This window comes from Myxocyprinus asiaticus, chromosome 5 (assembly GCF_019703515.2).
Source record: "Myxocyprinus asiaticus isolate MX2 ecotype Aquarium Trade chromosome 5, UBuf_Myxa_2, whole genome shotgun sequence".
NCBI lineage: Eukaryota > Metazoa > Chordata > Actinopteri > Cypriniformes > Catostomidae > Myxocyprinus > Myxocyprinus asiaticus.
In genome coordinates, this window is record NC_059348.1 from 52,236,812 (window position 1) to 52,251,205 (window position 14,394).

Genomic DNA, 14,394 nt, shown 5'->3' on the forward strand with positions numbered 1-14,394 from the left:
AACATTAGGGAGACAGGCTGTGACATTACCCCCCTGTAATGTCACAGCCTGTCTCCCTAATGTGGAAGGTGGAGCCATGAGAGACTTGAGTGGTGGAGCCAGGGAACTTGGTGCCCAGAGAGTAGCCGACGGCTCGAAGGGCCAGGGTGACACCGAAGGTTCGGAGGACAGAGGTAACAGCGAAGGCTCGGAGGACCAAGGCAGAGCTGGGGGATCGGAGGCCCGAGGACCAAGGGAGAGCCAGAGGGAAGGAGGTCCCTGGTAGAGCCGAAGGTGGAGCCAGGTGACCGATGGACCAAGGCGGAGCTGGAGGGACGAGGGACCCCGGTGACACCGATAGGCTGACGGATCATGGTGAAGACAAGGGGATGTAGGGCCGAGGTGATGAGGAATTGGTGGGCCAAGGCAGAGTCCAGGGCTCGGAGGGTCTAGGCAGAGTCAAAGGGTTTGAAGTTCCTCTAGACCGTGGTTTCGTAAGGGGCGAAGGTCGAGCTGGCGATGTGAGGGGAACTGGCTGATCAGAGGAAGGAGGAGGAGCCAATGTCCTGGGCGGAGCCAGCAGAGGAGAAAGGGCTAGGGTGCTGGATGGAACCAGCGAGTCCAAGATGCTGGATGGAACCAGCGGAGTAGAGGCGCTGGATGGAACCAGCGGAGGATGAAGGGTAGTCAGAGTGGGAATCAGGGCGGGAATCAATGCAAGGGCTATAAGCTCCGTGAGAGCTGGCTCTGGGACAGGCAGGGCTACAGGCACTGGCTCTGGGACGGGTGGGGCTACAGGCATAGGTGCTGGCTCATTTGCTGTGGAAGGCTGGGGGGCATCCACTGTGGGAGGAGATACAAAGACCTCATCCTCCGCACCCACAGTGAAAGGTGAGCCGCTAAGTTGCAGAGCCACCTCCACGAATTCGAGCAGCATCCAGTGAGGATCCGCCGGAGGCATTAGCTCCTTTAGTGCACTATTGAGACCAGCCCTGAAGAAAACCACAAGAGAGTGGTCTCCATAGTGCACCAAATTCACCAGCTGGAGAAACTCACGCACGTGATCCTCAACTGGACGGTCCCCTTGTTCAAGGAGGAGGATTCTCACTACAAGTATATCCATCTTGTTGGTCAGTTCTTCTGTCACGTATTGTGTGTAGAGCTGATGAGATGAGATGGATCAATTTGCAGATGAGATGGATCAATTCTTTAATGAAGAAGAGGAAGGTAATAACCACATGGATAACACAAGGAACCAAATAAACTACACACTAACATACAAGTGTTACACAGACGAGAACTAACCCTGAATGAACAAAACTGGAGGGTATTTATACACAAAAGGAACTAATGAGGGAATGGAAGACAGGTGAGGATGATAAGGAACAGATGGGTGTGATAAGGGCAATGAATTCTGGGAGATATAGTCCAGGGGAATGCTTCAAAATAAGGAAAAACATTAGGGAGACAGGCTGTGACAATAGCTCCTTCTTTCATTTAATTTAACTGCCTAGTGTCATCAGTTTATGAATCAGTTTATCCAGTAAGATCTTACTAGAGTATTACAAATCAAACCAATTAGGATCCTTTAAAATTGATTTCTAACGAAAAACTTTCCATTTGGAATGCTGTAAATATTTTGTCTTGGGTTCTGTGCATATCATGAATAAATCTAGTCTGTGATGGAGAGCCTGTGAATTGCTCTCCATCACAGAATTTTACTGTGTTCCATTTTGCAGTATTTATTGGGGTTTAATTGTGCAAATGTTTTTATCTGTCCTATTTATTGTAATTATTGGTGTTTTAAACTCTCATTTTAACTCATTCTAATGTATTTATTCAAAGATTTTGTATTTAAGAATGGGGAGGTGAGGGTTAAATTTTATTTAAAATAATGGTTTGTTCCAATTAGCAAAGGCAGGAAAATTGTGTATTTAAACCAGCCACCACTAGGGGAGCGGAAAAAAGATGGACGACAAGTGTTTGAGCACATGAACAAGATTATGCCAGCACTGCTTGAGTGCAAATATACTCCAGCCTCAATTGTTTAGGGAGGGGAGTAGGTACTGCTGTTAATACCCTATCACATGGTCTAAATGTTCAATAAGAGCCTCTTAAACAATCCACTCAATCCCTGCCTAAATATCTCACAGTCTGCACAGTCAAAGGAAGCTGTCCTGAAATGAACTCAATTAACACATCTGTTGCCATGAAGAAAAGTTGATCGACCCCCAACCTCGAGCATGATCAGTCGATGTCTCCATGGACTCCAGAGCGAAGTAGTTTGTTCTTCCTCTCTAAGAACAAAGTTGAGAGGGAGGACACGACATTCACCATTATGACTGACTGCTCGCTCTCTCTCTTTCTCTCTGATCTCTCGCCAGTTCCTACCTCTCTCTCTAATTCCATGTTCCCTTTGCATACCAATAAGACCTCAGGCAGAATTTGAACTTCTGAGAAATTTGACCCATTTTCGAATGTTGACGGCCATCAAACTCCACAGAACTCCTTCACCATCTTCCTCATTCATTGTCGGATCTATGAAGTGTGCATTAATAGATGCTTGAGTGTTTTTTTGTTTGTTTTTTCTCATAAATGTTTATTTATTTGTGTATTTATTTTTAAACCATAATGCATAGTCCTTGCGCATCCTTCATTTTTCACATGAAACTGTCATGTAAGTGGACCTCCAGGCCAAGCTCCAAAAAGGACAAAAAGCACCATAAAGGTATCATAAAAGTAGTCCATTTGCTATATTCCAAGTCTTCTGAAGCCATACTATAGCTTTGTAAACTCCCCTCAAGTCTTCGCGCTTTTAGTCAATTTAAAAATATTTGCTGTGTCCCAAACGATGCTATACACTATGCACTTACAAAATATACTATGCACTCAGCCATGTAGTATATGAATTTTCAAAGTGTAGTATCATGCCAAATTGAACACTTAATGTTTTTTTTTACTACACAGAAGCATTCACCATTTAACAGCTGACGGAAGTGATGTTTCAAACGCATGTGATGTGTTGCCACTAGCTTTAGCATGTTAGCCGACCTCAGTTCAACACTTGTATCTTAAACAACTTAGATATTCACACAGCTTGGGGTAATGTTAAAGCATTCAACTCACATTTGTAAGGTGCTGTATCCACTGAAGTTTCACTAGCTGCTACATTCTTCATTATTTACAACTGTGTAGTCAGACCATCAACGCAGCCAGGTAACTCTGCCCTTTCCACTATGTATGGCAAGCCGCGTGCACTGAGTGCATGAAGTGTCCAACATCTCACACTCCATTTTGATGGTTGAAAAAGTGCTTCATCTGGGCACTTAAAGTACACTTCTATTTGCTGCATTTTCAGTGTAAACATACTACTCGCACTACTTTCACTACAAAATGGCGTCGAATAGTGTAGTGTCACCAGGTTTGATGTCATTGGCGCTGTTGGTTCTTGCGAATCACATGACCAATCTCGGTACAGCAAGTTTAGGAGGAAAAAACAGCACTAAATGAGACAAGACAGGAATAAGGGGCCGTTCTCACCAAATGTGTTTTGGCAACCACACTGTTTTCAATTGTTTTCCTAGGCAAGCAAATGCTAGACGGAAGTCTTTGGCTGTTGTATTTTTTCAGCATCTTGTGCAGGAGCGCCACAGTTTTAGATGCCTTGTCAAGTTAAAAATAATGGTTAAAAATGCATTTCGGGATAACTGTGTTCTGTCTGAACAGCCCCTGACTGTAAAAACAACAACAAAGTCAGTCTGGATATCGAATGTGACACAGCTGTTCAACAGAGAAGCATCATTTGCTAAATGTAGATGCATAGGGAAAGAACAAATTCATTGAAAACTCCAAAATGCAAAAGGAATAAGCATGCTGAGCTTATTTTATTAAAAGATCACACACAGATGATTTTCAGGACAAACTGTTTTTGAGGACAAATTAATTCCTTTTGGAATAAGTCATCCCAAAAAAATGAATAAACTGAGGTATCAATTCAAGGGCGTAGATTTGGCTTGAACATTGGGGGGGGGGGGGGGGGTTGCATCGTGATCCATTTACCCATGTTTCCATTGATCATGGTAGATTCCCCCCTGGAATCTACGCCCCTGTATCAAGTTAATATATTAATTCAGACCTGTTCCAGTTACTATGCTTTAGTCACAAAAGGCTTTTGCATGTCAACATTGACGAGTAATTCACTTTTTTTAATATGCCCAAATGTATACCTTAGGAAGGTATAACAGATTTGGGGGAACTTTTTTGTGAGAGTTTGTATGTTCTCACAGAGATCAGGGCAAATTATCCCATGTTTTACCATAGGGAGGTTTATTTTAAGATCAATTTCTGCTGACAATATATATATACACACTGTAAAAACCTGCAAGTGTCACCTTAAGGAGCAATTTCTACCCAATCTAATCTTTGACATTGGTTTTGTTGGTGTAACCTGAAGTATTCAGATTGATTCAGTGATGTGAAATAATGTTTGTGACTAGAATAAAATCAGTTAATTTAAAAGGTACCACATAAAGCACATTTTTTTAGGTAATTTTTTTTTTTCAGTGCAGCTCACTGAACACACATTGACCTTTTGAGACAGCATGCCCCAGCAGGGCACACTATGTGGGGTAAGTTGTCACAACGGGAACAATGTTGATTATTAATACTAATTTGACATCAGAAATACTATCTAAAGTTAATAAATAAATAAATAAACACTTTACAGTAAGGTTGTATCCATTAACATTAGTTAACATAATGAACAATACTTTTTTCAGCATTTATTAGTTTTGGTTAATGTTAATTTCAACATCTACATATATATTTTTTAATTAAAAGTTGTATGGGTTAACATTATTTAATGCTTAATGAACTAACATGAACTAACAATGACCAAGTCTTTATGAATTAACATTAACCAATATTAATAAATGCTTTAAAATATATAGTTCATTATAAGTTAATGATACCTAAGGCATTACTTAAAGTGTTAAAAAACACAAACACCCACCCACACACACACAAAACTAAACAAACTAAAAAAAATCAGGTAATGATCTTAGACATAAAATAGTTTTTTTTTTTTTTTTTTTTTTTTTTTTTGCTTTTTTAAGGAAAATATCTTTTTTTATTATTATTATTTTGGAAAGCATCCACAGAAAAAATAAATCAAAAAACAGTTTTGAAATATGTGATTGAAACCCGCATAGTTTTTTTTTTTAATTATTCTTATTTTATTTTTATTTTTTTTCACTGCTAGAGAAAACAAGCATTTGTGCAGAAGTTGGTCCTTAGTAGTTAATGAAATACATCACTTGTGACAACTTCCCCATGTGACACAATAGCCCCAGTTTCCCCTATATAAGCTCTGCGAGCGCTCCACAAGCACATTTAAAGGCAGAGGGAGTCAGCGGAGAAAGAAACAGCACAACCGGTGCCAGTTTCATGCAGCACAATCTATATTTCATAGTTTAAACAGCGCACAGAAGGATCTTACATCGCAAGATGCATCAGTAGGATGCATGTAAAGAAGACTCGCGTTGCGTATATGGGATATTAAAGAAATCAGCACTGGTAAACATCGTGAATGGGTGCGTAAAGCTGCGCCATGCAGGGGAACGGCAGCGCGTTGTCACCGGGTTTGGCGGCGTGCGGACCGGCGCTAGATGACGGCGATGCCCTGTCGAACCGGACCGTGGGAGCTCTACAGAACCTCTCCCTGCGGTGCTGGCTGCAACTGCTCTCCAAAGAGTCCGCGCCGGAGCTCTATGGCGACAGCTCGAGCATGGCAATGCGCGTTGTGATCGCGCTCGTCTACCTGATCGTGTGTGCGCTGGGGCTAGTCGGGAATCTTTTGGCACTGTATCTGCTCCAATCGCGCCATAGACTCAAGCAGTCCTCTATCAATTGCTTCGTCATGAGTTTGGCTGTAACCGACCTGCAGTTTGTCCTGACCCTGCCTTTCTGGGCCGTGGACACCGCTTTGGACTTCCGATGGCCTTTTGGAAAGGTGATGTGCAAGATCATCAGCTCGGTGACGACTATGAATATGTACGCCAGTGTTTTCTTCCTCACGGCCATGAGTGTGGCTCGCTACTGTTCCCTGTCCTCTTCCCTACGGATGCAAAGTCCCAAAACGGCTTCGGTTGAGGTGAAATGGGCCAGTTTGGGTATCTGGGTCGTGTCCGTGGTGGCCACCACCCCCCACGCGGTCTACTCCACCACGGCGCAATTGTCTGATGACGAGCTGTGCCTGGTGCGCTTTTCGGACTCTGGAAGCTGGGATCCACAGATGCTCTTGGGTCTCTATCAGACCCAAAAGGTCCTTTTGGGCTTCGTGATTCCTCTGGTCATCATCTGCGTTTGTTATCTCCTCCTGTTGCGCTTCGTTCTACGGCGGCGCGTCAGCGGCATTCCAGGGTCGGACAGTGAGAGAGCGCGCCACAAGCGCCGCTCCAAAGTCACCAAATCCGTCACCATTGTGGTACTGTCGTTTTTCCTGTGCTGGCTGCCCAACCAGGCGCTGACGCTTTGGGGAGTGCTAATCAAATTCGATTTGGTGCCCTTCAGCAACGCGTTCTATAACGCGCAGGCCTATGCGTTCCCCATCACAGTATGCCTGGCGCACACGAACAGCTGTCTGAACCCGGTGCTGTACTGTTTGATCCGGCAGGAGTACCGCACTGGACTTAAGAAACTGCTGTTTAGGGCCACTCCATCCATTCGGAACCTGGCCAAGCTGGTGGACAGGAAGGTGGCAGAGGCTCCACCTGGAGTGGCCGTGGTGCAAATGGAGATTGGGATGTGACAGTACCATTATAGAAAAAGGACCTTTACGAGTGTGGTGCCCAAAAGCCCATTTGAACTTTCGGAAGCTTTTTCTTGAACACTAAGTTCCAAAAGTCTAAGACTACTAGAAGAATGCATTGCATTTTTATTTTTAATATATTTCTTTTTCACACATTTAAGTGAAAAAGTTATTTGAAAGTGAATTTAAACATTAAAGTCTTAGTATTTGGTACATCCCGTTTTTGCTTTAATGGCAGCATGCACTCAAGCTGGTATAAACTCAAAATACCATACCAGTGCAAAACCTTATGTGAGAATGCTCCAAAGAGCATCTCATGTGCATAAATGGAAGCAAGTACATTTTACATGATAAATGTCACAAATTTGCTTATTTGAATATAATGATTTTTCTATTTAATTTCTCACTGCAAAAAAAAAAAAAAAAAAAAGAAAGTAATAAAAATTATCCTTTTCTTTCTGAGAATTTTTGTTTTATTTTCTGATACAAATATCTAAACATCCTTAAAACAACAATTTTTTTTTTTTTTTTTTGGCTTGAGAAGCAGAATTCTATAAGACATTAATTATTTTTGAACAAACTAACAAAATTGAGTGGTTTATGCTTAAAACAACAATAACTTTGCCAATGGGGTAAATTAACTTGTTTTCCCTTTAAATCAAGTTTTTCTTTCTGACTCCATTGCAAAAGGTTATTCTTGTTTTAAGCATAAAAACCCTGCTCAGTTTTGTTAGATTTTTTTTTTCTAAACACTTAAATATCTTATGCCATTTTTCTTCTCAAGAAAAAGTATATTGTTTTAAGAATATTTAGATATTTTGTACTGTAAAACAAGACAAAAATGGTCAGGAAGAAAATTATTTTTTGCTGTGAATTTGATTTTGAATCCCATCAATGTGGTCTCTTTTGGACCACACTACTGTGTATCTCACCGAAATGGATTTAAAACTTTAGACAGTAAAATTTTGTGCCATATCTGGCAAAATCAAGGAATTCATTAAACACATTCTACTGTATATAGTGTACCAGTCAAAAGTTTGGACACACTTGACTGAATTTGCTTCTCAAGGTTTTGTAGACAATATAAATGACTTTCCTAACAAAACTAACATTTAAAAAATTGAAATGAATGATTTAGACTCCAAACTGAAGGAAAAGCAGCCAACACGTATCCAGAAAAAATATAAGAAAGTCTTGAATTGTTTAACATTTTTGATCCCTACACACAGCAATTCCTACCTCAATGTGTTATTTCATAGTTTTGATGACTTTACTATAATTGAAAACAGTAATAATAAAGAATGAGTCGGTGTGTCCAAACTTTTGATTGGTAGTATATTGTCACATCATCCATAATAAATACTTCTGCCTAGGAATATTTGGTGTTCAGACCTTTCCAAACATCTCAAACCGCCAACATCTCCATTGATATGCAGTATTTCCAAAAGATGTATCCAGCTTCAGGAAAATTGACAATAACTCAATCATTGAGACCAAATTAATTCGCTCCTACTGGAAAATTTGTGGACATTGACTGGACAAAGACACATGAGGAGAGACCATTCTCGAACTGTCCTTGAGCTTATTGTTTAGTTCAGTATCCATTTAACTTCATTGAACATTCCCATTAGATGACACATAATGCTGTAGAACGCAGTCTGTTGACAATCTGTACATCATCTAAATATGCTGTCTGTCTGCCCTGATGGACTTTCATTGCGGCATTTTTGGGAAGTAAAAACTTCCAATCTCTAACACAAGTCAGTTGCAATACTTGGTTGAAATGTATATAGCTCAGTGTAAATAAAATGGGTTCAAAGCAAATCATTGATGTTTGGTTGATTATTCCCTGCTTAAACTAGTACACTGCAAATCAACTTTTTCCATCAAAAATAAATAAAATAAAATAAAATAAAATACATAAAAATCTACTAATCTTTACATCAAGACAAATTTCCATATGAAGATAAACTGTGTAAGATAACAATAATGTTTTTTTTTTTTAAATTTATTTATTGTTTTAAGCACAAATATAAGTTTTAATGTCTTATAGCAATTTTGCTTGCAAGCACATTTTTATTGTTTCAAGGATGTTTAGATATTTTTACTTAAATTATTATTATTATTATTATTATTTAATGATGATATAGGAGATGCATTAAAGTAATAGTTCACCCAAAAATGAAAATCTAATGCTATCCAAGATGTATATGACTTTCTAGTAACACTTTACAATAAGGTTCCATTCATTAACATTAGTTAATGCATTAGGTGTCATGAATAAACAATTAACAATGTAATTTTTACAGCATTTATTAATCTTTTTTTAATATTAGTTCATACAAATTAAATTTTTCATTGTTATTTCATGTTAGCTCATAGTGCATTAACAAATGTTAACAAATACAACTTTTGATTTTAAAATGTATTAATATATTTTGAAATGAACATTAACTAAGATTAATAAATGCTGTAAAAGTATTGTTCATTGTTAGTTCATGTTTACTAATGTTATTAAATAATGTTAACAAATGGAACATTATTGTGACATGTTATCGACTTTCTTTCTTCTGATGAACACAACAAAGATTTTTAAAATAATTTCTCATATCTGTAGGTCCTCACAATAAAGGTGAATTGGTACCAACATTTTGAAGTTCCAAAAAGCATATAAAGGCAGCATAAAAGTAATCCATACAACTCCAGTGGTTAAATCCATATCTTCAGAAGCGGATATGTTAGGTGTGGTTGAAAAACAGATCAATATTTAAGTCCCTTTTTTACTATAAATTTTTCTCCCTGCCCAGTAGGTGGCGATATGCACGAAGAATGTGAATTGGTAAAAATAAAAAAAGAAGAGTGTTAAAGTGAAAGTGGAGATTTATAGTAAAAAAAAAAAAAAGAACTTAAATATTGATCTATTTCTCACCCACACCTATCATATCACTCCTGAAGTCATGGATTTAACCACTGGAGTCTTAAGGATTACTTTTACGCTGCCATTATGAGCTTTTGGAGCTTCAATATTTTGGTCACCATTCACTTGCACTGGAGGACCTGCTGAGGTGAGATATTCTTAAAATCTTTGTTTGTGTTCAGCAGAAGCGAGGTCATACACATCTGGGATGGCATGAGGATGAGTAAAGGAACATTTTAATTTTGGGGTGAAATATTCCTTTAATTGTAAGTATATACATTTTTAATTTTTACAGAATGCATTGATATTCAGAAAGAGTGCATGGTATGATATTTCCGAAAGAGCTCTGGCTAAATACACACAAATAAAGTAAAGTTTTGCTGTAATGTGTGTCAGAGACTGTTGAATAGCATATTCAACTAACTACTCTTACTATATCTGCAGTATATATTATGTATAGTGTGTACAGTATGTGAGTTTTATGTGTGCATATAATGCAGGTGACCTACTGCATTTGCTAAAAATGTGCAGTATACAACCAAAGCACATTGCACAGAATACTATATCACAAAATGACTCAGTGAAATGCCAATTTTTTTTATTTATTTTTTAGTTTACACAAAATTGAATTAAAATTCCAAAATAACCCAAACCAAAGTTGATAAATGAATGCCACTGACATGCAACATTATGATGTTAAGTGACAGCAATGTAGAATATGGTCATGTGGGCTCTCTGACACGCGTCCCGGTTGATGAAAGGCATTAGAATTTATGCACACAGAATAATAAAGCAATGTAACTGAATTCCGCTCAACCTGACATGCTTTTGGAGATAGATTGCAATGGCGTGTGCATGAGCGCGACCCCTCGTCTTTCGGTTATCATTGTGAACTGTCAATCTTGGTTAAGTCTCCTCAGCTCTTCTTGCATGCTCATATAGATTTCGTGTGAGATCCACAGACTGGGTTCTTGAAGGGTTCTTTAATAATCACATCTGTCATGTGAAGGTACAGTCTTTCATTCCTGCATCTGTTTCTGTTAATCGGATCTAGATTTTGCAACTGTGAATGAAGTGGTATAGAATAAAATTTATAGGAAAACCTAAAATTTTCATGGACTCAGTTATTATGCATTTCCACCGTAGCAAATGCATGGACATCGGTTTTGGTTCCAGTTAAATCAAAAAGTATTTGTACACTTAAGTCAGACTTAAAAATGTCAGAATGTCATTGAATTAGATACAAAATATCAAACCAAGTGGCATATTCTTAAAATATAGCTCAAGCACATTTTCCAAGTAAAACATTTCACAAAAAGAAGTTTGTTTGGACTTAAATTATAATATAAAAATAACTAGGTACATTTTATCAAGGCAAACTTTGATGTTGGTTTGACAAAGCCTTGTATGAAAGATTCAACCTAGTCTCATAAAATGAACATTCCTCAAAATTTTTGCAAACTGACTTTTCCATGCCGAATTCTGCATTTCATTGCAGATTCCTGGTGATATGTACATTAGAGGCGCAACAACAACTGACTTTCAACATTCACTTTCACACAAATCATGACTACAACGACTGATTATGACTTCATTAACTTATTATTCGCACTGTTACCAGAGCTGATTTAGCAGAGATGGGCCACTTCTATTAAAATTAATGGGAGAAATTGGAACACCCAATGGCAGCCAAAGGTCAATGTATGTAGAAAGGAAGTCCCGCCTTAATGGTAAAAGAGCCAATCACCTTTTAGATTCAGACATCGCTTGTCAATCAATTTGACAACGTGCATGCGTATTAGCTATACAAGCCGAGACAATTGTGTTTTTTAGCATAATCTGAGGTAAAGAAGCACAATTAATGATACCGGTGTTGTCAGATTTTACTGCTGATTTGAAATATGTTCTTTGATCATAATCTTGACCAACCGTTTTGGAGATTTCTGTTTTTTCCCATTCAAGTAGACAGGAGCTGCACAGGCATGACTGGATTTTTTGGAGTTTTGATCGTCCACTGTGCGTAAACCATAATTCTGATCAGTTAGAAAAGATGTAGCATACCATTGGTGCATTTACGTCATGTCAGAATTACTGTAATTACAAGATGGCAGTTCGTAGATTCTACTCGAAGCTGTTCACGTCCTCAGACCTCATAAGTTATTTCTATGGCAACATAATGCCAAATATGTATGTTAATCTATATGTTCTTACAAAATTTTTAAGAATAAACAAATGTTCCAGGCATTAATGGCATAGTAAAATATCAAATAAAAATATGGTTTCACTACCTTTAACTGTTGAGGCTGCTGCCATATTGGCTCTTTTTACATGACATCACAACTGTCAAGTCAGAGCTTTCATAGAATTCAGAGTTTACAACTTGTAATTAATTACTAGTTCTATGAAGACATGAATGCTTTTTACAAGTCGAAATCTTGTAATTATAGTAATTTCGAAATGACTTGAAGGCACCATAAGTCAGAACAGTCTGAAGGTCTGTACCAAGTTTTTTGGATGTAGCTAGAAAGCTTTAAGGAACCATATCTGTTGAGTAAGTGTATGTTGGCTTTGTCAAGCCAACGTAATTGCTGACATGAAAACGTCATGGTTACTTTCGTAACCACCGTTCCCTGATGGAGGGAATGAGCCGTTGTGTCGATGTAGTGACACTAGGGGTCACTCTTGGGAGCCCCAAACACCTCTGATTTTTTGAAAAAAGGCCAATGGGGATTGGCGAGTGGAATTTGTATGCCACTCCCCCGGACATACGGGTATAAAAGGAGCTGGTATGCAACCACTCATTCAGGTTTTGTGCAGAGGAGCCGAGACCAGGTCCCGGCCATTTCAGCGGGTAGTTCAGCGTTGTGGCAAGAGGGACACAAAGTCTTGTTCCCTCCATCAGGGAATGGAGGTTATGAAAGTAACCATGATGTTCCCTATCTGTCACTCACTCAACGTTGTGTCGATGTAGTGACACTAGGGGTCCCTATACAAAACTCCACAACTAGCTGAACTGTGTTACGTGAACTGGCAGTGCGAGATGGGCAGACCGCTGTGTGCCTCATAGCCAGCGCACCAGGCCATCATGTAACCTCCCCCAACGCTCTTATGAATGTTGAACAGTCCTTCGGGAACAAGTCGACTGCCCAACAATAGGGACAGGCTAGCCCAGCCGAGGACTGTTATCCTCTCTTTTCTCCCCAAAAAGAGTGGAATTTGTTAACCAACTGGGAGCCATAAGTGTCTACATTGGGGGGTGTTCCTCCCAAGGGGAAGACACCATGGAGACCACACCCTGCCCAAAAAGACCACATGGTCTTACCGAGTCTTGTCAGAAGTATGTCATGTGGAGAGGTCCCATGGTAGGTCCTACCCGAATGGGGAGGAGTTTCTACAAAGCATGGCGACTGGGGGCAGTGGGGCCTCTGCCCAAGGAAGACGCAGTTTACCAAAAGGGAACAGGATACAGGGTCTCACACGGTGCAGAACCTGGGCGGGCGCCTGGTAAACTGAATCACGTAGCCAAGTCGGACGGTCTGGGTCAGTCATCGCGATGGGTTGGAAAGAGCGAGCCACGCGCCCAAACTCCGGACGAGGGGGACCACGGGAATGATCACGTCGGACGTACTGGCGGGTGGGGCCTCGCGGCAGGGCGGAGCTCTAGGTGCCACGTCGAGGTGACTCGAGCCTCGTGGCCGTGCTGAGTCCAGGGACATCGAAGCACTTACCTGGCTCCTGCCGCCCACCATAAGATTGGCCGAGGAGGGGGGAGGAGGAATCTCATCCCCGTAGTCCACCGGAACCAATCACATGTGGGTGTGTTTGTGCCACAGCTGGGCGCACAGGGGCAGGGAGTCCATGACGACAGCTGTGCGCACCGGCCATGTGACCCAGGAAATGAGAAAAGCACTCTTTTGTTGAACTTTTGGGTACCGCAGCCTCTTGGGCATGCGGCAGAAAATGAAACAAAGGATTCTCCTCCCAGCCCTCCACCGGGGGATGGAGTGGTCTGCTCACCAGCTCCAGAGAAGCAGGTCTCCTCGCTCCTGGGTCGCCTGTCTCAGGGGCACTTCGAAACCTTCCTCGGGTTCTTAGCGGCCTGCCGTGAGACGGGTGGCATCTGCTTCCTGCGTTGGGCTCCACGCCAGGGCCGGGCCACAGGTGCGGGCTGTGGCGGAGCCGGTGTTGTTGCTGCAGGAGAACGCCCTTGGTGACGAGCAGACGGGGTGCGGGGTCTTGAGCTGCACCGGGGCAGGATGTGTTGTATGGCCTCCGTCTGCTTCTTCACTGCCGAGAACTGCTGGGCAAAGTCCTCGACGGTGTCGCCGAACAGGCCAACCTGGGAGATGGGGGCGTCAAGGAACCGTGCCTTGTCAGCCTCTCGCATCTCAACCAAGTTGAGCCAAAGGTGGCGCTCCTGGACCACCAGGGTGGACATCGCCTGCCCGAGGGACCGCGCTGTGACCTTCGTCGCCCGGAGAGCGAGGTCGGTCGCCGAGCGCAGTTCCTGCATCAATCCCGGGTCAGAACTATCCTCCTGCAGTTCTTTTAGCACCTAGGCTTGGTGTACTTGCAGCAGAGCCATGGCATGCAGGGCGGAGGTGGCTTGTCCAGCGGCACCGTAGGCCCTAGCCATCAGGGATGATGTAAACCTACAGGCCCTGGATGGGAGCTTCGGGCACCCGCATCT

At 41.3% G+C, this 14,394-nt stretch overlaps 1 protein-coding gene across 1 annotated transcript; it reads left to right on the plus strand.

Annotated features, from left to right (window-relative positions):
• Positions 1 to 5,425: 5,425 nt before the first annotated feature.
• LOC127440680 (relaxin-3 receptor 1-like) lies at positions 5,426 to 7,067 on the plus strand. The gene has a single exon (XM_051697417.1). The coding sequence runs from the start codon at positions 5,588 to 5,590 to the stop codon at positions 6,785 to 6,787; it is 1,200 nt and encodes a 399-aa protein (XP_051553377.1). The 5' UTR covers positions 5,426 to 5,587; the 3' UTR covers positions 6,788 to 7,067.
• The last annotated feature ends 7,327 nt before the right edge of the window (positions 7,068 to 14,394 follow it).